Source organism: Cyrtonyx montezumae, unplaced genomic scaffold, assembly GCF_038088225.1.
Source record: "Cyrtonyx montezumae isolate F1298 unplaced genomic scaffold, pur_monq_1.0 scaffold_61, whole genome shotgun sequence".
Classification (NCBI taxonomy): Eukaryota; Metazoa; Chordata; class Aves; order Galliformes; family Odontophoridae; genus Cyrtonyx; species Cyrtonyx montezumae.
In genome coordinates, this window is record NW_027072069.1 from 764,513 (window position 1) to 786,355 (window position 21,843).

Sequence of the window (21,843 nt, forward strand, 5' to 3'; positions counted from 1 at the left end):
GGAGAGAGGTGTGCGGAGATGGATGGACATGGGTGTCTGGGAGAAGGACAGGCAGACAGACAGACGGTGAGGAAGAGCGTGTGGGGACGGCTGGACGCGAATCATTGGTGGAAGGAGTCGGCTGGACTGAGACCAAACGCACCCGAAAGCATTTCGTGGGAGGGCGGTGGGTGCTGGGGAGGGGTCCGGGCTTTGTGTGCCGACAGAGGAGGGTGCTGGCTCGGCTGCTCGCCGTGATGCTCCGGGGGCGGAGAGGAGGAGGAGGAGGGACTTGCAGCCCTTTTCTGGTGCTGCCGAGGCAGCGGGCGGCAGAGGGAGGGCAGCCCGGGGGATGCGAGGCGGCCCCGGCGCACCATGGCCGGGTTCGTGCCACTGCTGCTGCTCCTGCTGCCGGCGGTGAGTGCGGGGCTGCGGGCTGAGCCCGGGGTCCCAGACCCAAAGGGGAACGGGTACGGAAGGCACGGGCTGCCCCGGTCCCGCTGGCACCGGGCGGGGCTGGGATGGAGGGGTACCACGGGGTTGTGGGGCTCTGCATGGAGGGTCTCGGGGGTATCGGCAAGTGGGGGTTCCAAATGTATGGGGACGGAGGGTCCCAGAAGGTTTATGGGCAGAGGGAGGGGAGCGGGTGGTGATGGGGACACCTTAGGGATTTCTCACGCAGCCCCTCGTGTCGCACTGGCACCGAGCTGGGCTCTGCTGTCCATTTTCCCCTCTGGTTTTGGGAAGAAGGCAGCCCCACCTTTGTGCCCTCATCTCCTGAACCCCACACCTCCAAAAACTCCCACAGACCTTTCCTTCCCCTTGCGATCTTTAAACTCATTGCCCAGCATGAGGGGCGAAGCTCCTGTGACGGGCACAGCCTCAGCCAGCGCCGGAGACAAAACTTCAGGGCAAGGGGGGGCACCAGGGAAGAAGGGGACACCCAGAGCAGGGGGCATGGGGACGCAATGATTCACCCGGGGCAGAAAAGGGGCTTTTGCTGTAGGAGGATCTGCCGGGGGTCCCAGACAGCTCAGTGGGCAGCAGGATGCCGCGGGGCAGGGCGTTAAAGCTGCTGCTTCGGCAGGTTCATGTGGATACCGATGGGGAGAGCAGTGTGGGTGGCTCATGGCTCCAAGCTCGGTTCGGTGTCCTTCATATCCTGCAGCCAACCCCCCAGGTCTGGGCTGCCCACGGGATTGCACCTGCCAAGCCCACCCAGCCCCATAGAGCTGGAAACCCACTGCTCCTCAGAGCCGGGACAGGTCCAAATGTACACTGGCGGCTGTGACTGTACCCCCATCCCCCAGCACCCCGTTTTCGTGGCTCATTACCTGTGCTGCTCATACTGGAGCTGGGCTGGGGGAGGAGGCAGAGCCCTGCGGGACCCACGCGGCTCAGACGTGGCTCTCCCGCTGCCCAAAGTTTGGGGAGTGCTGGGATCCAGGGCTTTGGCCTTTTCTAGACGGGGTGCTCCGCCAAAACACACAGAACCCGTCTGTCGGCCCCACGGGCCGTTCGGATCCAGGCTTGCCGCTGGGCCCGTCTCCAGATGCAGTTTTGCTGCCGTTCCCCGTTTCGGAGCAGTGCGATTTTCCGTGCCAGGGTTTGGGAGACGATGGTGCCGCGCTGCGCACATCTTCCTTCAAGTCCACCTCCTCCAGGAGGAAGAGGAACACCGAAACTACTCCGAAAGCAATTAAAAGCTTTCAAAAGGTGTTGCTCACACCCTCAGTGCATAACCCCTCCCTCCTCCCCCCATCCCCATCCCCAGTCCAGCTGTCAAAATGCTTTATGGTGTTAATACCTGTGGCTTTGTCAACGGGAGTTGTGTTAATAACATGCACATTTCAGCGGGCTAATGCAGACCATGTGCCCCTCTTATAAGCGTGTTAATCTTTATGGATGTTTCAGAAACGTAGGTGGGGGGGGGGGGGGGGGGAGGAGGGGGGTGCAGCATCTGGGTCTGGAAGGTGCGTTTTCTGCATCGTTTAGAAATGCGGAGGGGACCATTGGATGTTGAACAGCTGGGGGAGGCTGAGTTGGGGGGGGGGAGGGAGGGGGTCCGGGTTTGGCACAGAGGAAGCAGCGCAGCCGGGTTTCTGTCCCCGTGGGGTTGCTTTGCAGCTGCCTCAGGCGCGGGCGGCGTGGGAGAGCTGGCTGCTGCGGCCCCAGCTGCACCGCTCCGGCCTTCCCAACACTATTTATAGCTAAGTTCTGACGCTCCCCGCTTCCCCAAACCTTCCCGAGAAGGGGGACACGCTGCAGGTGCTGGGGAAGAGGAAGCAGAGGGGTGAACTCCAACCCCACGCACTTCCACGCGCGTCGCTGCCGCTTGGAGCTGTCCCTACTGCAGAGCGAGCCCGATGCTCATCCCCACGCCCATTTCCCAGATGTCTTTTGGGGGTGCTGGGAGGGTCCCCCCACCCGTGCCAAGCATCCTACCCGTGCAGCTGGGGCTCGGTGCCAGCCCGGGTTGGCAAAGCAGCGCCGGAGGAGAGAGGACGTTTCCAAGCGCAGAGTAATTGGAGCACTTTGTCATTCAGATGCCTATAATTGGCGCTCCATTGTCTCGGGCCGGGCCGGATGATGCCGGCTGATGCGCCCATGAGTTTATAACACCGCATTGTGCAGAGCGGCGGCCAAGGGGCTGACGAGGCGTCCAGATGCACGGGGATGGAGAGCTCCTCCGCCTCCGGGAGAGAGTTTCTTCCCCCAGAAATCAGGCTTATTTTGGTTGGAAAGGGACGGTCCCCCCAGGAGGAGCACAACCCCGACAGGAGCCTCTCCCCTATCGAGCACCGTGGCCCCGACTGCGAGTGCCTAGAACTGACCCTGGTTTGTCACAGCAGCCCCTGTTGCTGTCCCTTCGGCTGGCCCCAGCTCTGAGCGATGCTCTGCCTCCTCACTGCCCCATTCCCAGCGTGCCCGACCCGCAGCCCAACAGCACCATCTGTCCTGACACCATCTGCCCCGTCCTCCTTCCGTACAAACTCACCCCAGCTGCCGCACAAGGAACCTCGGGACCCTCTTGACTGTGAGCAGGAGGAACAAAGCCAGCCCCACACATCACCCCTGGCCAAGGAGTGCACTGGGGAACGGACATTGCTGCTCCCCAAGCTACAGAGTGGATGTGCAGCAGTTCTAACCGCACTGCTCATGGCACATTTATTGCTTCCATATGTGATGACAGGTTTTATAAGCGAGTACACTCACTCCTGTCAGACAGCTGAAGCTCTCTGCTCTCCTGTCAAAGTCTTCATTTCCACTGAGGAGGTTGATTTCTGATCCCAGTGCAAAGCAAGAGCACTGTGCAGAACTGAGACCTCAGCCCTCTGAACCCTCCACTGGGGCTGGCAGCTTTTCCCAGTCGTGAGAGAGCTGAACTGCTCAGGACAGTGCAGCATCCTTAGAGGGAACACTGTAACCCTACAGAAAAGCCAGCATCCCCCTGACACTCATGAGCCCATACCAAGGACTGTCATTGCCTCCCTCCATCCATAAAGCTTGGCAGAGACTTTGCAAATGAGCGAGTTTTGCATAGGAAAACCCTTTATCTCCCTTTTCTCCCAGGTCCTGTATCTAACATACAACCCCCTCCCCCCCCTTTATCCTGGGCTTTGGGTGCCCAACCTGCAGCACAACCCTCACAATATATTTCACTGCCTGTCCTTGCAATTCCTGTAACAAGAGTCACCTCCGGGCTGTTTTCTCTCCCAGGGACCCACCTGGGGCTCCAAGGAGAAGTGCTTGACCAAGATGTACACGACGAGTGGTGAGTGCTGCAAAGCCTGCAACCTGGGAGAGGGCGTGGTGCAGCCCTGTGGGGTCAACCAGACTGTCTGCGAGCCCTGCCTGGACAGTGAGTACTGGTACATGGGGATTTTGGGGAACGTGAGCGGGCACCTGGGTCTGCCCTACAGACATCCTCCTGGGGACATTGCATTGATGCATTTTGTGCCATTTGGTTCCATCTCCCCAGTGCACAGCCATCAGTTTCTGCACAGACAGCCCCAAACCTCAGCATTGTTTAGAGCAGTTCCCCAGTGCCAGCTCAGCAAATCCCAGCTGTGTACAGCAGCTCTCCCATCTTGGGGACTCATTAGTGCCAGACATTACTGCACATCCCCTTCCAGTTCCTCCTCCTGGCTAGCAATTGCCTCCCAAATTTTCCTCTCCCCACACTGCTCTCCAACCCAGCCATGAGGACATCTCAGGAGCCACCTGTACTATTGCTACTTTTACCTTGTAAAGGCTGTGAAATAAAAGCAAGTCAGAGAGGAGAGAAGCAAATCACGAGTCCCCAAGAGAGGCGGGGAGCTTTCTGCTGGCTGGCTCCAGGCACATTGCCTATGTCAAATGCTTCATAAATGTCGGTCGGAGCTTTGTGCAGGAGAGCTGGTTAAATGCTTGCAGATGAAGTGGTCCAGCTATTACTGCTTAAACAATACCATGATAGGCAGAAAACAATCCACTCCGCAAATTTACTGCTGCGAACTCTTTGAAGACCTGGGGACAAGTATTTGTAGGGGGATCTGTGCCAGCCAAGCCCCGATTTGGAAGGTAGAATTGGCAGAGCAGTCATGGGGGAAACAAAAAAGAGGCAGAGAGCACTGGGGGGGAGAAGCCCTATAACCTGAGCAGCACCAGCACAGAGCAGTGTCAGAGCAGTGCTAAAAATACCTCTGCCTTCCTGCAAAATCAATGAGCAGTGTTTGCCCTCTGAGCTGCATCCCCCTGGCTGCAACCTTGGGGCTGCAACCTTGCTTGCTGCTCCTGGCCCCAGCCCAACTCACAGGATGCAGGGCAGCAAACCCAGAGGGCACAGAAGGATTGCTTTGCATGTCAGAGCTACTCAGAGCAGCATTTCCTACAATTCCAGGCTGGGAGATGGCTTACTCCCCACCTCCTTTCTGGGAAGTGGAAGATGAAGGGAATTTCTGCGCTCTCTGGAGGATACAGAGGTTGTGGGGGAAGCAGGACCTGGGTGAATCAGTCAAGTCATGGCTGTTGTTGGCTGTACGAGTGCTGCTGTTTGCATCCCAGCTCACCCTGCCCCAGCAGTTGTGTTCTTACAGCAGTGCTAACCCCTGGCACCAGCTCCATTGGGTCAGGGAGCTGAGCTAAAAAGCATTGGGCTCCTTCCTCCACCCCTGCAGAGGTGACAGCAGCCAGGAGCAAACACACCCAGCATTGCACTTTGTGCCTTGCTTGGTCCTGCTTCTCCCTGTACCTCCCATGCCTCTGTTTTCCCCCTGAGCCCTCCAAATGCCTCACAGCCCTTTCATCCCCTACCTAGAGGCCTCCAAAACACAGCACCCCACCACTTCCACTCACCCAACTGCACGGCAGGGCTGCCCCAACAACACAGCACAAACTCCAGGACAGGACCAAGCTCTTACCACTCCAGTGGGAAGCAGCACCAAAGAGACAACCTGGCTTCCCCATTGCACCAAGAGGGAACAGCATGCAAGCTGAAGAGCCATAAATGGAACTAATTCCACTGCAAAGAGTCCTGCTTTGTACCCTCAGCCCTGACCCAGCTGTGGTCATGCATTGTTAATGCCAGCAGGGACTAATTGCCTTACTGGTTAGGAGCTAGAAAGGGAAGATGCTGATGCTCATGCTGGGTGGCCACTGGCATGCAGGTGGTGCAGGAGGTTTCCCAGCTTCCCTCTGAGCTCAGAGTGGGATTTTTGGGGGGAGAGGAAGCTTGCAGACCCCATCACCAGGCTCCACTAGGACAGGGGCAGGATCTTTTGTGGAGCTGCTCCCACCCTTCTCTTCCAAGGGACCTCTGGGTGCTGTGTGGGCAGCTCCTTCCCACAGAGTGCCTCAGTTGCCAAGCAGAACCAGCAGAGAGGAATTAGGGTGTAGCCCTTGGCTATGACATCCCCACTTCCACCCTGGGCTGCCTCGGAGGCTTTGCCTTGGCCTGCTTCCCGATTCATTGTCTTCTCAACTCACTGCTCAAGCCATTTCACAAGAAATTTCCTACTATCAAAGCACCACCTCTGCCAAAGCCTGGAGGCAATGTTCCCTCCATCAGACCAATTGGCCACTTGCTCTTCTTATTATAATTTCCCCTTCTTTCTTCCCTCCACCCCTTGCCACCCCCCACCCCCCTTCCTGATTTCTGCCTCATGATTTATTTATCTCCTTTGCCATCCTCCGCTGCTGCAGGAGGGAGGGGGGCCCTGTTTGAATCTCAGCTGTAATTGCTCAGCTCGGATACCTTGCTGCCACTGCAAATGTGCCCACTCAGCCGTATGCCTTTCCTGGCCACTTCCCCACTCTAATGGTGCCTATCAATAATTCAGAATAATGCAAGCCAAGAGCCCAGGTTAATGGGAGCCGTGCATGCTGACAGCCAACCTGGAGCAGCTCTGCCCCACACCCCTGCCATTGCCTATGTGTGCTGGTTTGGACACCCTTGCACACTTGGGGTGTAGCTCAGGCTTGGTGGAGAAGATGCTGTCCCCAGTGGAGAATGGCTTTGGGGAGCCATTCCCAGCCCTGTGCCATCTCAGTGCAGCATCCCTGTCCTTTGGGGTGCATCGCTTTGTCCTTTGGAGCCCATCACTGGGGTCCCAGGGCTCTTCCTTCCCCTGTCCCAAAAGTGAGGCTCCTGAGCATCTCTGCGTGGAGCATCAGCCTCCTGTGGGCCACCCGAGGAAACTGGAGGCCACCAGAGATTCTGGGAGGCCATAGCAGAAGGTTTTGCAGGCACAGGGTGGGTGCGCAGCCCTTGGACACTGTCACTTGGAGGAAATTGCCACCTCTAATCTAGAGGCAGATGTGTCAGTGGCTTCCCTTCCCAAGGAGCAGGGCTAGCAGAAGGGTTGCACTTGATCCCCCCATGCTTTCTCCATAGAGGAGGTGAGCAATTGGTGTTGTGGGCTATAGGGGAACCGCTGTGAAGCACACAGTGCAGGGAGAGCAGCTGCACCCTCCAGGGCAGGCACTAATCCCAGCTTCCTGTGTTAAAAATAAAATAAAAATAGCCCCAGGCACCTTGGGGATGGGGAGGGCAGGGGTGCGGGGGCAGCTTGGAGGGCTTCAGGAGAGGATCGATTTACATGGCCAAGTGAATCCTGCAGGGGTGAAACTGGAGAGCCAGGAGCCCCGGGGTCAGAGGAGTCAGCAGTTAGTGTTGTAACCTCTTGTTCTCATCACCTTCTGTGTTTTCTGGCCTCCTGCAAGGCCAGGGAGGGGGCACAGGGCAGTGATGTCCCCAGAGAGCCCTTGCCCCCCCACCACAGGAAGGATGCAGAGGAAAAAGCTGTCATGATGCAATGGCTGTAGGGTACCAGGGTGTGCGGAGAGCTGCAGGAGTTCAAGGGACCTGAGTCAGTGGCTCAGCATGGGGAATTGCTGCTAAAAGGGGGATGCTGTCAATGGGAAGGGAACAGCCAGCGGGAGCCTGCAGAGATGCCTGGGGCTGTAAGAAGCTAGGTGTTTTCTGGGGCTGGGGAAAGCTCCCTACCTCCCAGAGGAGGAGGAAAACGGTGAAGAGTTGTGGTTCCTGGGCTGTATGGGAGCTGAGGGCAGCAGTGAATCCAATGCCGGGGTTCAATGTGACCAACAGGGATGAGGACATCCCCCCAATCCCTTTCCTCACCCCACCCTCTGTCCCTTCCCCAGGTGTGACCTACTCAGACATAGTGAGTGCCACAGAGCCGTGCAAGCCCTGCACGCAGTGCGTGGGGCTGCAGAGCATGTCTGCACCCTGCGTGGAGTCAGACGACGCCGTGTGCCGCTGTGCCTACGGTTATTACCAGGACGAGCTGAGCGGGAGCTGCAAGGAGTGCAGCAACTGTGAGGTGGGCTTTGGTCTCATGTTCCCCTGCCGGGACTCACAGGACACCGTCTGTGAGGAGTGCCCCGAAGGCACCTTCTCTGATGAGGCCAACTTTGTGGATCCCTGCCTGCCCTGCACCATCTGTGAGGAGAATGAGGTGATGGTGAAGGAGTGCACGGCCACCTCCGATGCTGAGTGCAGAGGTAATGTTTTCTTTTCCATCCAAGTGCCTCATGGTGTGAGCACAAGTAGGTGTAGTGCTCTATGCCTCTGTTTACCCTTTGCAATGGGGAGGTGGGTGCATCTCACCAGGAGTGGTGGGGAAGACAGGACCCCATGCCCAGCTGAGGTCCCCTAGGACCTCATCATGCACTTCCTAATGAGCTCAGCCAAGAGCTTCAGCAGCTCTGATGCTGCTTTTGCAGCCACCAGAGCCTTCATCAAAAGGGAATTTGACAGCTCATGGCTTTCTCGTGGGAATTAATTGCTGCTGCCCTCTCAAAGAGCTGGGGAGCAGCAGGAGAGTTTGCATCATTCCCCTCTGTGCCACCTTGTGCAGCCCCCAGACTGCGGTGGGGGCTGTTTGGGGGTTTTCAGGGAGGGGGAGGGACTGGAGCTGGGGCTGCCCTGGCTGTTCCTTGGCAGCAGCAGCACAGTTCCCTGCCCGGAGTGCAGTGACAGAGAAAGGGGCTTTGTCCCAACCACTACTGATTCACAGTGCAAGGCGGCAGCCAGCGCAGCTCCCTTTGGCTGATCCCTTGGCGGGGTCGAGTAAATGGAGCCATAAGTCAAGGAGCACAGGGTGAGCTTTGTTAGCTGTCAGCAGGGCCCCGCCGGATGCAGCCATCCCGGCCACCGGAGCGATGCTCTGAAAGGGCAGCAAGGTCTGACTCGGGGGGTGACACTGGGAGATGCCACGGCTTCCTTCCCACCCAGGGATGGCCAGCATGCAGAGCGCAGTGTGACCCATGTGCTGTGGTGGAGCTGGAGAGTTCAGGCTGCAAGAACCAGACTGGGTGTTGCAGTGAGTTGGGTGCATCAGGGTCATAAGTTTGTGTAGGAGCAGGTTCTGCTGAGAGCAGGAATTGGGCTGTGCCCAGGGAGGGGTGGTTGAGGCTTGCTCCAGAGCTGGGGCATGGTGGGGGCAAGGAAGTGGAAAAGCTCCAGAGCAGGGACATGGCCCTGCAGAGCTCACAGTGGGCACAGGTAAAGCCTGTGGAGGAGGATGTGAGCAGGGCTGGGGGAGGTAGGCATTGAGGGGGTGGTTTGGGCAGCCATGGATGAACATCATGGTTCAAGAGAAAGACACGTCTCCTCCATGAGACATCTGCTTGTAGGCGTAGGGTTGGGAATGGGTTTACTCCCACATCGGAGCTGGGCTGGCAGTGCACACCTGGCAGGCAGGGGACTGGGGAAGGGGATGAGTGAGGTCCCCTCCTCCCAGGACCTGAATCCAGGCCCTGTGCTGCTGGCAGCAGATGAACACAGGCAGATGTGGCTCCTTGTGAACTGAGGAGGCAGCTGCTCTGCCTTCATGTGGGGTAGGTAGGAGGCAGCTGAGGATCCATCTCAGGGACCACATCCAACATCAGCTCTTTGGGACCGGAGATATGAGCCCAGAGCCCACCAGCAGACTTGCATGGTTGGGGGAAGAGCTGCTCATCTCTCCTGGTACAAATCCTCAGAAGGGATAAACACTGCTTGTGCTGGGTTGGATACCCATAAGCAATGGGAGACACTGATTTTCCCCTGCTGAATGGGAAGGACTTGAGCAAACCCAGTGCAAGGAAAGAAAAACCTTCAAGCTGTGTCCCAGCACCAGAGCCACCATCAGGCACCCTTTGGAGCAGGGAACTGCATCAGTTCTTCCTGGGGTTTTGGGAATGAAGTGGTTGAAAGGACAAGCATGGGAACAAGAGCTGTGCCAGAGCTGCTGGAGGACTCCACCAGGTACATGGCTGACTCTTGTCATTACTTTTCCCTCCTGGCAGACCTCCACCCACGCTGGACAACGCACACCCCATCCCTGGCAGGCTCTGACAGCCCCGAGCCCATCACCAGGGACCCCTTCAACACCGAGGGGATGGCCACCACCCTGGCAGACATTGTCACCACCGTCATGGGCAGCTCACAACCTGTCGTGAGCCGTGGCACCGCCGACAACCTCATCCCCGTGTACTGCTCCATCCTGGCAGCCGTGGTGGTGGGGCTGGTGGCTTACATCGCCTTCAAAAGGTAAAGGGCTGAGGCAGAGCCGTGGAGATATGTCCAGTGGAAGAGATTTAGGTAGTGGGAAGCAGCCTGTGCCCCTTTCTTTGAGATCCTCCTGCATTTGGAGCACTCAGCAAGAGTGCTGCAGAATGAGGGAGGGCAGGAGCTGGATTGCCAAAAAATGTAGCTGAGGAAGGGAAAGGGAAGATTGCAGCAGGATAGGGGTGCAAGTCATGCCCTCCCACACCCTTATCACAAATACCCCCTGCTCACCTTCCCCTGCTCTGGCACGTCGTATCTGATCATGCTCAGCAGCTCATCCCAGGGTGTGCACCTGGCCCCATACAGGTCAGGGCTGGCTTGGCTGCTCTCTGGGCTGGGGGCACCACGAGGGGGCTCAGCTCCCCCTATCATACCCTCTCCACCAGGGCCACATCCCAGGGCTCATGGATCCTCTCAACTCCATGTGTGCTGCCCAAATGTGAGCAGAAAGCTCATCCATCCCGGACCCTGCTACTACCCTGGGCTCATCAGTGGCCCTGCTCCAGCCCCAGAGGGCAAAAATCATCACATGCACCGACCATGAGAAGGCAGCAGTATGGGTGTGAAGGCACGGGTGTGACCATGAGAAGGTAACAGCCACAGCTGTGCCTTCATGTGGGTGCAGCGATGCACGTGGGGACCTGCACGCAGCCCTGTGTGCCCCAGGAGCACATCTCCTTAGGAAAATGCTCCCAAGAAGGGCACGAGGCAATGGATCCACTCCCAAAAGGAGGGGTGCAAGCAGGGGGATGCTTACCAGGGAAACAGTGACAGTGCCACAGCCACTCTTCATGCAGGTGGAACAGCTGCAAGCAGAACAAGCAGGGAGCCAACAACCGCCCGGTGAACCAGACACCTTCCCCAGAGGGGGAGAAGCTGCACAGCGACAGTGGCATCTCAGTGGACAGCCAGAGCTTGCACGACCAGCAGCCACCCAACCAGAACACGCAGGGACCAGGTAGGGTGATGGGGATGGCAGGATGGGCAGGGGGCACAGCATCACATCTCCTTAACACGTTCCCCCATTGCTTGCCAGCACCGAAGGGAGACGGGAGCCTGTATGCCAGCTTGCCACCCAGCAAGCAGGAGGAGGTGGAGAAACTGCTGAGCAGTTCGGCGGAGGAGACGTGGAGGCAGCTGGCCGGGGAGCTGGGCTACAAGGAGGACCTCATAGACTGCTTCACGCGGGAGGAGTCGCCCGCCCGTGCCCTGTTGGCTGACTGGTCAGCCAAGGAGACAGCCACTCTCGATGCCCTCCTGGTGGCCCTCCGCAAGATTCAACGTGGGGACATCGCTGAGAGCTTGTACAGCGAGTCCACGGCCACCTCGCCCGTGTGAAGGGAGGCCCGGGGGGGGGAGGTGCAGCCTTGTGCAGCTGCCTCATTGCCTCTCCCCTCCCTGGCACCGAGAGCCCTGGAGAGGAGGGTGGGGAGGAAGAGGGGACCCCCCACCCCTCCTCGCTTTATGGCCCTGTATGCACTGAGCTCCTGTTTTCGGTATCGCCCCCTCCCACCGCCGCCTCCCCCTGGCAGCCCATAACCTGGGCTTAGGATCCTGCTCTGTGCCTGCCCCCGGAGCAGCTTTGAGGGCAGGGGTGAGCACCACTCTCAGGTCTCTCCTCCTCTCTCTTCTTCCTGCCCCTTCTCCTGGTTCCAGATCTCCATCCTACTTTTCCTCCCATTATCATCATCGCTGTTGTCTTCTGTTCCCATCTGATGTCTTCAAACCCAGCTGCTTCCCCCAGGCTGCAAGCAAAGAACAGGGCTGGGGTGGGCACAGGGAGCAGCAGAGCTGTTGCAGCAGGATTTGGGAAGGGGACTGTTCCCTGGGGCTGGGCTGGGGGAAAGGACTGTTTCCAGCAGCCCCACCTACACTGTAAAACTTGAGGCAGGCAGTCCCCATGCTCAGGGCTGGCAGTGTTTGGTCTCAATGGGGAGCAGTTACCAAACACTGGAGGCAGCTTTAAGGAGAGCTCCAGGAGAGGAACACCGATGGTCTAAAGGGCTGAAAAAGTGCCTGCAGCAGGGATGTGACAAAAGGGCTTTGTTCATCCTCCCCTCACCACGAACCAGGTGTCCCCTCACTGCACTGACCCAGGATCAAAGCCACCCACGTGCTCCATGCCAGACCTGCGCCCACTCCTGGCTCAGAGCTTTGGGGTCCCACCTCCTGTCCCAGCAGTGATGCTGCAGGAGCAGCTGCCAGGTGAGCACTCTGTGCTTTTCCCTTTGAGCTGCCATGGTCCTGGAGAACGTCCTCACTGTCCTGGAGGATGTTCCACCCAGTGGGGCAGGTTCACCATCTCGCTCACCCAGAGGCTGTTAGCAGAGCAAGGACTGCAAGGTGAGTTCACACATGGTACTGTGTGCATCCCAGCCTCCCCGCTCACCTCGTGCTTCATCCAGAAGCTTTGCCAAGTGCAGAAGGTGATTTTCCTTCCCTCTTTAAGGAGCTAAGCAAGACTTGTAAATAATACTGTGTCATTTTACTAATGCTCAATGTTTCTACATGTGGCGTGGGTGACCGGTGCACCGCAGGCTGCTCGCTCACAGCACTGTGCCTGCAAGCTGAGCTTTCCCTTTTGCAGCCATGTCCTTGTTCCCACCTTGTCTTAAAGACTGGCCTTAAAGACTCAATGGAGAATGCAGGGAAATGCACACGTGCATGCTCCAAAAATGGTTGTGAAACTCAAAAGAAATGAGGGATTTGGCCATTCCGGGTTGTTGCAGGGAGAGCTTTGTTCTTCGCAGGCTGTTTCTCTTGGACTGTCAGGAAGCACTTTGGGTTGCCCAGAGAAGCTGCTGATTCTCCTCACTGGAGATCTCCAAAGCCTGGATGTGGTCATGGGCACCATTCCTGGGGAGCACCAGGTGGACCCAGAGGTGCCTCCAGCTTCAGTCATGCTGGGATTCTGTGGAAGAGTTGAAAGCTAATTTCAACGGGAACTGAGCACTTAACTCCTTTAAAAGCCTTTGGAAAGTTGCTGCCTGCGTTTCAGAAGATAATAGAGCACAGGCCGTGTTCGGATCACTGTGTTGGGATGTTAAATGCTTCATGCCCTCATGCAAAGCATCTGTGCAGCAAGAGCAGAGATCCCTTCATGAGAATGATCGTGCCATATCTTGTCCATTGGCTCCAGACACCAAACCTGTTGGATGGGAGATTCAGTCCCAACGGGGCTACGTTTTCCATGTCAATGTCCTGAATCTCTCCCACCACTGAAGTCCAAGGGAAGAGATGCAAGCCCCTGGCTGGGGCACCAACTCCTTCCAGACCAAGCCATTCCCATGGATGCTTTGGGATGAGTGTAAATGCTGGTTGCTGCTTTGCTGGTTTCATAAGTCCCTTTTTATTGAAGAAGTGACTCAAACCAAGTGCTGGGTACCGACAACTCCGGATCCAAAACTGCCTGCTTCAGTCTGGCCAAGCTCATGCGTGCTGTGCCAGACATAAATTGCTTTTCTTCAGGACAATATTGCCACGGTCTCAGGTTTCTATTGCCATAGCAAGGGGTCGTTTCCTCACCCTTCAACCAACCTCGTGGCTGAGAAAACAAACTCAGCATCCAAAGAGAAGCCACGGGATGCCTCAAATCCCACATTGCAGGAAAAAATAAAAGTAATATTAACAATAAAAACTAAAAAAAAAAAAAAAAGGGAAAAACAAGCCAAAGTTAGTGCTCGTCGGTATGTTTTGTGTCCTTTTCTAGAGTTTCTGTTGTACAAAGAACGTGAGTTTCTCCACTTGTTCCCCCACTCCCTTCTGTAATACCAATGCCAGTTTATTAGAGAGTCTTACGGTGAAGAAATTGCCGTCGTAGAAGGAGTTTGTGGGTGTGCTGGGAGGGATGAGCAGCATGAGGTGGGAGGGCATCTGCACGGGGGTTGGCTCGGCGGTACTATCCTTGTGTATTGGTTGGATGCCAATAAAGAGCATCACAACGTTGGTGTGCCTCTTGGTTTTCCCCAAGCAAGAATCAAAGACTCATTAAGGCTGACTAAGATCATCTAGGCCAACCATCAGCCCATTCTGCAGCCCTGAGCTGTTAGCAATGCACTCAAGGTGCAGGGTCAACCTTCAGGTCCTACACAAAACCCCAGACCAAGGCTTTGTTCATTGGGATAGGGACAATTTTTTGTGATGAGTCCAGGAAGGACTCCATTCCCACGGAGCGATTTTTGATTCTAAATACACACATAGCTTTTGAGCAACCAGATTTTGGGGGAAAACTTGCCTTTCTGATGGAGAAACCATGCTTTGGATGAGCTCCAACACTCTTGGGCATAGTGACAGGTCAACATTCCTCCAAATGTTTTGTCTTACAGCAAAGAGCTGATGCCAGGTCCCCAGCTATGGGCAAATGGGGAGAAATAAGGGCAGTGGGGAGTGCACGGAGCTGCTGCTCCATTACTTTGCATAGGGTTGTGTGTGGGTTTGCACAGAAGTATTTACACATTGCAGTTTATGAGAGCCTGAAATAGGACGCTCCAATGTAACTGGTTTTATTTTTGGCTGGCAGGAAATGTAATGAGGACCAGAACTTCAGAAACATAAAAGATGGTTCCCTTCCCTTCTTTTTTTTTTTTTTTTCTTTTTTTCTTTCAGGCTCCCACATGGTACTGCAAATAAACAAGGGAGAATAATTGCAATCAATCCATTAGGTTTAATCTGCTTCCTCTTAATCTCCATCCTCCCCTGGGAAAAAAGCTGGAGCAGAGAAGAGGAGCAGAGCCAGGCTGAAAGCAGAGCTGGAAGATGTCTGCCTGCAGCACCCAGGAAAAGTTGGACCCATAGGCAAAATTGCTGTGTGTGGGGGGTCCACGTTTCACTCCTACACTGTCCCCATATCCATAGCTGAAGCAGTGCTTCAGGGAAGGAGCTTTGCTAGTGGACTTCATGTACCAGATCAGCTGCAGTAGATGGTCCTTGGGGAGAGCAATCTGATTTATGGTTAGTGCAGGAGGGAAAAAAAAAGAAAAATGAACAATAAGATCTGGAAAGGAGTCTGATGTTTGCATGGGCTGGTGAGCAAGGCTTGGGGGAAAGGTGCTGGAAAGCTTCCTTCCCCTCATTTATGGGTGTCTGGGGTGAGCTCTGTAGGGGGCAAAGGAGGACAGACATCAGTGCTGGGACATGGGGATGCAACTGGACCCAAAGTTCAGCTCCGGCCATGTGCCATCACTTGGCTGAACCATCTCATTCCTGGTGTGGGGACTCAGATAAGTCCTGAGCCCCCACAAGTCATGGCATGGGGCCACCACCTCTTTCACCCCCTGTGTCCTAGCAGATGCCTCCATGCCATCCCATCCCTGGGCATGGGGAGCATTGCCTCCTGTTGCCTCCTGTCCTCAAACCTCACCAGTCACTGAGAAAAAGAAAAATTAAATTAACCCCCCACCAACGTATCAATATGCATGAGCAGGGGGACACAACCTTCCTTTTGCATAGGAACAACGATGGGAAGGGAGCTTCCAGAATTGCAGCAAGGCTTTGCACGAGAAACAACAGCTCACAGCACCCAGCTGCAGCTGAGGAACGCGAATCTCACCTCTATTTCTTCCCCAAGCATCTGTCTCCCTCCACAAAGGAGGGAAGCAAGCGTTCCTGCAGGTCACCCCCAGGCAATCATAGGAGCAGGGGCTGCAGGGAAGGGGGAATTTGAGGCAGTCAGGTCCTGACCTCACCAGGACACCCCAAGCTGCCAGCAGTGCTTGCAGCTGCAGAGCTCAGCTCCCCTCATCACCCCTCCCCTCACCCCCAGGCAAAATCTGCCCACCATATGGGCTGCATTCCCCCATAATGGGAAGCAGGCACTGCATTGCAAGGGACTGCGCTGTCCCATCGGCCAGGCATGGGTTAACATGCATGGCCCGAGCCTCAGTGGCTCTTGATGCTGGTGTGCATCTTGAAGCTCCAGCAGAAAGCAGCACTGGGACTGGTGTAGGATCAGCCTGGCCCCGAAGGGCAGAAACAACACGCCCAGTGCCTTGCAGAACAGAACAGGGAGAAAAGTGACTCAGGGTGTCCCCACAGTCCCACGTGGACACACAGGGTGCAGGATGCAAGGTGTCCTTGCACAGGGATTTAATGGATGAGGACATCTGGGTGGTGACAGCCAAGATCACCCACTGAAGCCACAAAGCCACCCTCCCACACTCACCTGGGAAGGAGAGACAGCACTGCCACCACAAGCAAGGACAGAAGACATCTCCAGGCCACCAAGACACCCAGCATGTCCCACCTCACCCCCTTGACATGGGGAAACAGCCCCGGGTGGATGCATTCAGGTAGAGAATTAATGATGGAGGCAATGTGAGAATGGATACCTCAGCAAGGCAATGGTTTCCCCCGAGCACGTGCTGCTCCTATTGCTGCTATTGAATCATCTCAGCAAGTGCCCAAAAAAGAAACATTGCCCAAATTATGCTGAGAAAACCCAGACCTGGGAACCCAACAGTAAGGATGCAAAGGAGGCACCCAGCAAACCCCATAGCAGCCCTCAGCTAGGAGAGCCTGGGGACAAACAGGGGACATCTCCCTGGTTTCCCTCAGGGCATTGCTGTGAAATGCAGCTTGCTGCTGCACCACTGGTGCATGATGCAGTGCCAGAGGGCTGCCAGCAGTGCCCTACTATGGAGAGGCTGCCCTATGTCCAAACCACCCCACTACGGCACCGCAGCACCGAGCGGGTCTGTAGGAAACCTGCCAGCAGCTCGTTTTCCTGCTCTTTTAATTATTTCCTTTATTTTAGTATGAAAGGGGAAAGTGGGGGGGTGGAGGGGGGGGGGGGGTGGGAAATGATTTACGGAGACCGGGAGAAAGTGGCCGTGCTGGTTTCCGTCCAAACACAGCTGAAGACAAAATCACCACGAGCAGGAAAAAGCCTCCACAGGACCTGGCAGGGCTGACTTTCTCCTGTTTCAAAGGCAGCGTGGGACAGATGAGGGAGATTTGTGTTCCCAGGCAAATGGAAGTCCGGCTCCGTGCCCACTGCGGGATGGGACCACTCCAAAGTGATGGGAAAAGTCCTCTGCTCAGGAGCAAAGCACAGCTGAGAGCCAGGCCTGGGCTGCAAGGTGGCTAACGGGGCTTTCATTCCCTTGAAAGGTGGAAAAGCCAGCACGGTGCAGCTCACTGCAGCCCTCGGCCGCGTGCGGCTGACTCATTTTTCCCATCCAAAAGACAAAGTGAACGTAAATCCTGCTCACATGCAAGCTCCCAGGTTCGTTTATTACTGTCTCGTTTTAGTATAAATATTTTATCCGTTTTTATCTCCAGCTGCTGTGTGTTGGAAACATCTCCTTTTTGTAGTCAAGAGGAAAAAAAAAAGAAAGAAAGAAAGAAAGAAGAACAACAAAGAATGAAATTTTCATTAGAGGCAAAACGAGACTTTCCCGTGCTGCCGAGCGCAGCCCCCGCTCCCAGCTGATGGCCACTGGAGTTTTGCTGCACAAAACCACCGGATTAAGTTCTCAGGAATAAGGTTTTCTGGTTTTGTGAGCAGGGCGGGCGCCAGGAGGGTCGTGGGAAGGCTGTGGGGATGGCAGCCCCCTCCCCACCCTGGGCACGTCCCTGCCACCCTCAGTGCTCAGGGTCGGGGCAGTCTGTCTTTAAACTCAAATCCATCCCACACAAATTCTCCTTCATTTTTTTTTTTCCCCTGTGCAGAGCTCCGGAGCTGGAAGGGTTTTGTTCCATCTCTAATTGCTGCAGACCTGATTTGCAGCCTGGAATAATCAAGGCTTTTTGCAGAGATGCTTCGGTTCAGCACTGGAAAGCACCCAAAGGATCGCACACGGCTGCAAGGTCAGAGCCCGGAGGTGGAGAACAGTTGCAGATCTGCACCGTTCGGGTTTTCCCAAACATCCCATAGGAAGCAGCACCCATCGGTGGGGTGAACCTGTGCCTTGCAGCACCGAGTGATGGCTTCTAAGCTGAAACCCAATGCGGAGGGACGGCCTGGGCTTGGGGGGGAGGGAGGGGGGGAGATGGGGGTCTTAATTATTACTGGTGCAATGAGGGAAATTAGTGAGGAGGGGATGTGGGTCACTGGGTGCTGGCACTGGAACTGGTGGGAGCACAGTGATGGGATCACAGCACCCATAGTCCCTCCCTCACCCATCCCTGCACCCATTTCTGAGTGTGATGGGTGCCCTGGTCCCACACTGTGCATGGGGTGATGGGAAACACCTTGGTCCTGCTGGGGGTGGATCACAGCCACACAGCTCTGAGAGGGAGGGGAGGGAAATACCCTCCATGACAGGGATGTGCCTGCACAGCCCCAGGAAAGTGCCGCCAAACAAACCATTTCCTCCCAAAGAACCTCAATTTTACACTCGGAGTGAAAGGATTGAGACATTTCATGATTGAGCCCAGGCTAAGAGTTCCTGGGAATTGCCTGCGTAACCATATGGATTTGTTCCATGGCTCAAAAAACACAAACACAAAACCCCAAAGACACCACCCCCCCTCAACCCAGCCCCAGCTTCCCACCCCCTTCCTTCCTCCCCTCTGCTCAGAACACGCCAGGGCCGCTGGTTTCAATTAGCTCCATGATTAACTTTCTTCGTTTTATGGGCAGCTCCTGCCAGGTGCCCCATTGCCACCCCATTGCTGGTGGGGGCACAGCAATGATTGGGTCCCTGCCCCATTGATGATGGGGTGGATGAGGCTCTTTCAGCTCAGCATCCTGAATGGTGAATGATGGCAGGCAGGGAAAACAAAAGGAAAGGGGAGGGAAGGAGAAAAAGGAGATGGAGACAGAGTAAAGTGATGGATGGGGGTCAGGAAGGGCTGGGCAAGGTGGGATTTGGGGAGGGAGGGAGTGGGGGACCCAACAGTGCTCTGACACACACAGCTACTGGGAGCACAGGGAAGGTGTGATAGGGGAGGGCAGCAGGTGAAGGGCTTTTTCTCATTCCCCCCACAGTGTTCATGTTCTGGGATTCAGCCCCACCAGTCTCCCCCATGGTGTTCCTCCCTGTTACCCCCACAGTACCCTGCACCCATAGGAACCCATCATGTCCCAGTGCTGCTCCCTGCCACCAAGGAGGGGCCCTGACCCCCTCTGCCCTCCCAGACCCTCCCTCATTGCAGGGTCCCCTCGCCAGCTGTGCTGCCGTCCTGGCCCCAGCCATAAATCCTCCCCCGACATCGAACAGGCGCTAGAAACTGATTTAATTCTCATTTCCTTCTCTCATCTCAAGATTGAGCCTTTAATCCCCACCAGCGAGCACTCCCAGACCACTCATTCCCCTTTTCCCTCCCCGTCCCCCCGCCAGCATCCCATTGGGACTGGGCAGTGAGAGGGGCCACCTGGGCTCCAGCATTATTTGCCCCCTTCCCCGCTGTTCATTTGCCAGGGAAATGAATCTGTGCAGCTGCTATGGAGGGGGTGGGGGGCAACAGAGGGATTCCTGTGGTGTCCCCATGTAGGGCTGGCTTTGCTCAGCAGCCTCATTGTTCCCCACAAACGTGACACAAGGATGCTGCACATCCCACGCATCCGTGTGGCCGTGCTGAGCGATGCACAAGCTGGAAGTCAGCGCTCAGCTGGGGCTGCGTGCAGTCAATTAGTGGATTGGAGCATCACTGGGAGCCAGAAAGCCTTAGAGAGGGTTTCTGCCAAGATTTGCATCCCAGCCCCTCGTTGCCTGATCCCCCACCTCGTCCAGGCTTCTGCTCGCAGCCTCAGCTCTGCTCACTGCTAATGCTGGGTTGAGATGGGACAGTGTGAAGTGGGAGAAAAATGGGTCCTGAGAAAGTATGTTGGGTTCTGAAATCTGATCAAAATGTGGAGGTGGCTGAATCCAGAAGCTGGGAATTCCAGCTTGGAGGAGCTGGCAGGTGAAGGCTGCAATGGGCTGGGGGGAGCAAAGGAGTAAACCTAAGGTGGGGGATGCAGGGAGACAGTAGAGACAGGGGCACAAGGTGAGACAGGGGTCTTTCTGCACCTCAGGGCTGCCTTTGTCCCAGGTAAAGGCAGATCTTTATGTTACTGAATGGCACCCACCTGCCCCTCCCTCCTCCCCCCCCTCCCCCCCCCCCCCTTTCCCAGCACTGTCTCTTGTGGTGCTTTCATCACAGGGAGCAGAGATAACCCCTGCCCAGGGCTGGAGATAAGATCAGGTCTGCAGTGCTTGGGACACCCGAAACCGGAGCACTTTTCTGGTGCCTTCTGCCTCTTTGCAACCCAACTCCCTCCCATTGCTGCGTGGGGTAGCACAGCCCCAAGTGGCTCCAGCAAAGCTTCTGGTGCCTGAGTGGTTTCTTTGTGCTTTCCTTCCACATATGAGGAATGAAATGGGGATTCTTTCAGTGTGTTGCATCCCGTGAGGCTGCTGGCAACTGGGTGCTGAGAGCTTGGGAAACTAGGCTGCTTCCCCACGAGGCTGTTGCAGTGTTTGGATATGGAGTCCCTGTGCCCTGAACCCATCCTTCGAACTACAGCCACAGCAGCAGCTGGGAAAGCAGCTCCTGTTTGCAAAGAGTGAGCCCCAAAATGCTGCTCAACCCTTTGGACAGTGCCAGGTGAGCATTGGAGCTCCAGGTCCTGGTTGGGATGGGACCCTGAAGCATTAAATCACTGCATGGAGTGAACCTTCCTCTGGGGCTGCTCGCTTTGAAGCAACCCTGGGTGGGAGCAGAGGGCTGGGCAGCAGCAGGAGAGCATTTTTCATCAGCCCAGAATCATTCAAACAACGACTTTGTTCCCCAGAGAGACCTGCCCTTTCTTTGAAGTCCCTACAAGTCCCCTAAAAGAAGGAGTCTTTTAAGGGAAGGATAATTGCTCCTCATTGCACCGGGGAGAAGGAATCAAAGGCAAACAGCCTCCAGAGCATCTTCTGTGAGTAGGAGAAGTGTTGTCTCTGGCTGCCCCTGCCCTGCTGCTGCCTCGGTCACCTCTCAGTTTTCATTCATGACGTTCCCAAAATAACTTTGCCTTTCTCATCAGGACAGGAAGCTGTAAGAAGCAAATCCAACCCTGAGCTTGCTCAGAACGCTGATTCCTTCGGTGTGCAGGGTCAGCTGAGGCTGCCAGCATTTGGGTAAGCAAAAACAGCAGAAAGGGCTTTTTAATTTCCTTGAAGCACAGCAAGTCATCCAAATTTTGGCACCAGTGTTGCTCTGCGCTGAATTCACTCTCAGCATCCAGCTCCCAGCAGGTTGCATTTCAGTGGATCTGAGCTTTCATTTGAAGCTGTGCATCACAGAGCTTCAGCACTGACCACCTATGGGGTTTCCACAACCCTGTGCCCTCCCTTGATCCCAGCAGCATCTCAAAAATTTAACCACTTGCATCCATGCCGCCCATTGGGCTGGAAAGCGTTGATGCTTTGGGAAGAAACGGGGCACAGGGCTGGGAGATTTGCAGAAGGTCAAGCTCACAAACCTTCAGCCAAGCTCAAAGTAGGGTTGGCCAACTCAAGGTAGGGTTGGCCAGCTCAAGGAGGTGGAGTCACTGTCCCCAGAGGTGTTCAAGAAACATTTAGATGTTGTATTAAAGGACATGGTTTAGTGGGAAATCTTGGCAATAGATGGATGGTTGGACTGGATGATCTCAGAGGTCTTTCCCAACCTTGGTGATTTTATGATAAGGAAGAGATAGCCAGCACAAGGGTTCTGGGTGTGGGGTATGAGGCTGATCTGGTGCTGATTGAAGCATGTCCCCAGTGCGGGTGGCCGTGATGCAGGCCACATGGAGAGCACATGGGGACAACCTTGGCCACGTTCATGGAGCAGAGCCACGCCGAGCACCCACTGCTCCTCTGCTCCCCAATGGGCTGTGTCCACTCCTGTGCTGCAGCTGC

General features: G+C 55.8%; 1 protein-coding gene across 1 annotated transcript; it reads left to right on the forward strand.

The window, feature by feature from the left end:
* The first annotated feature begins 328 nt into the window (after positions 1-328).
* On the forward strand, positions 329-12,907 carry NGFR (nerve growth factor receptor). The gene is made up of 6 exons (XM_065749991.1): positions 329-396; positions 3,700-3,841; positions 7,624-7,983; positions 9,772-10,015; positions 10,831-10,991; positions 11,070-12,907. The coding sequence occupies exons 1-6, from the start codon at positions 355-357 to the stop codon at positions 11,369-11,371; spliced, it is 1,251 nt and encodes a 416-aa protein (XP_065606063.1). The 5' UTR covers positions 329-354; the 3' UTR covers positions 11,372-12,907.
* The last annotated feature ends 8,936 nt before the right edge of the window (positions 12,908-21,843 follow it).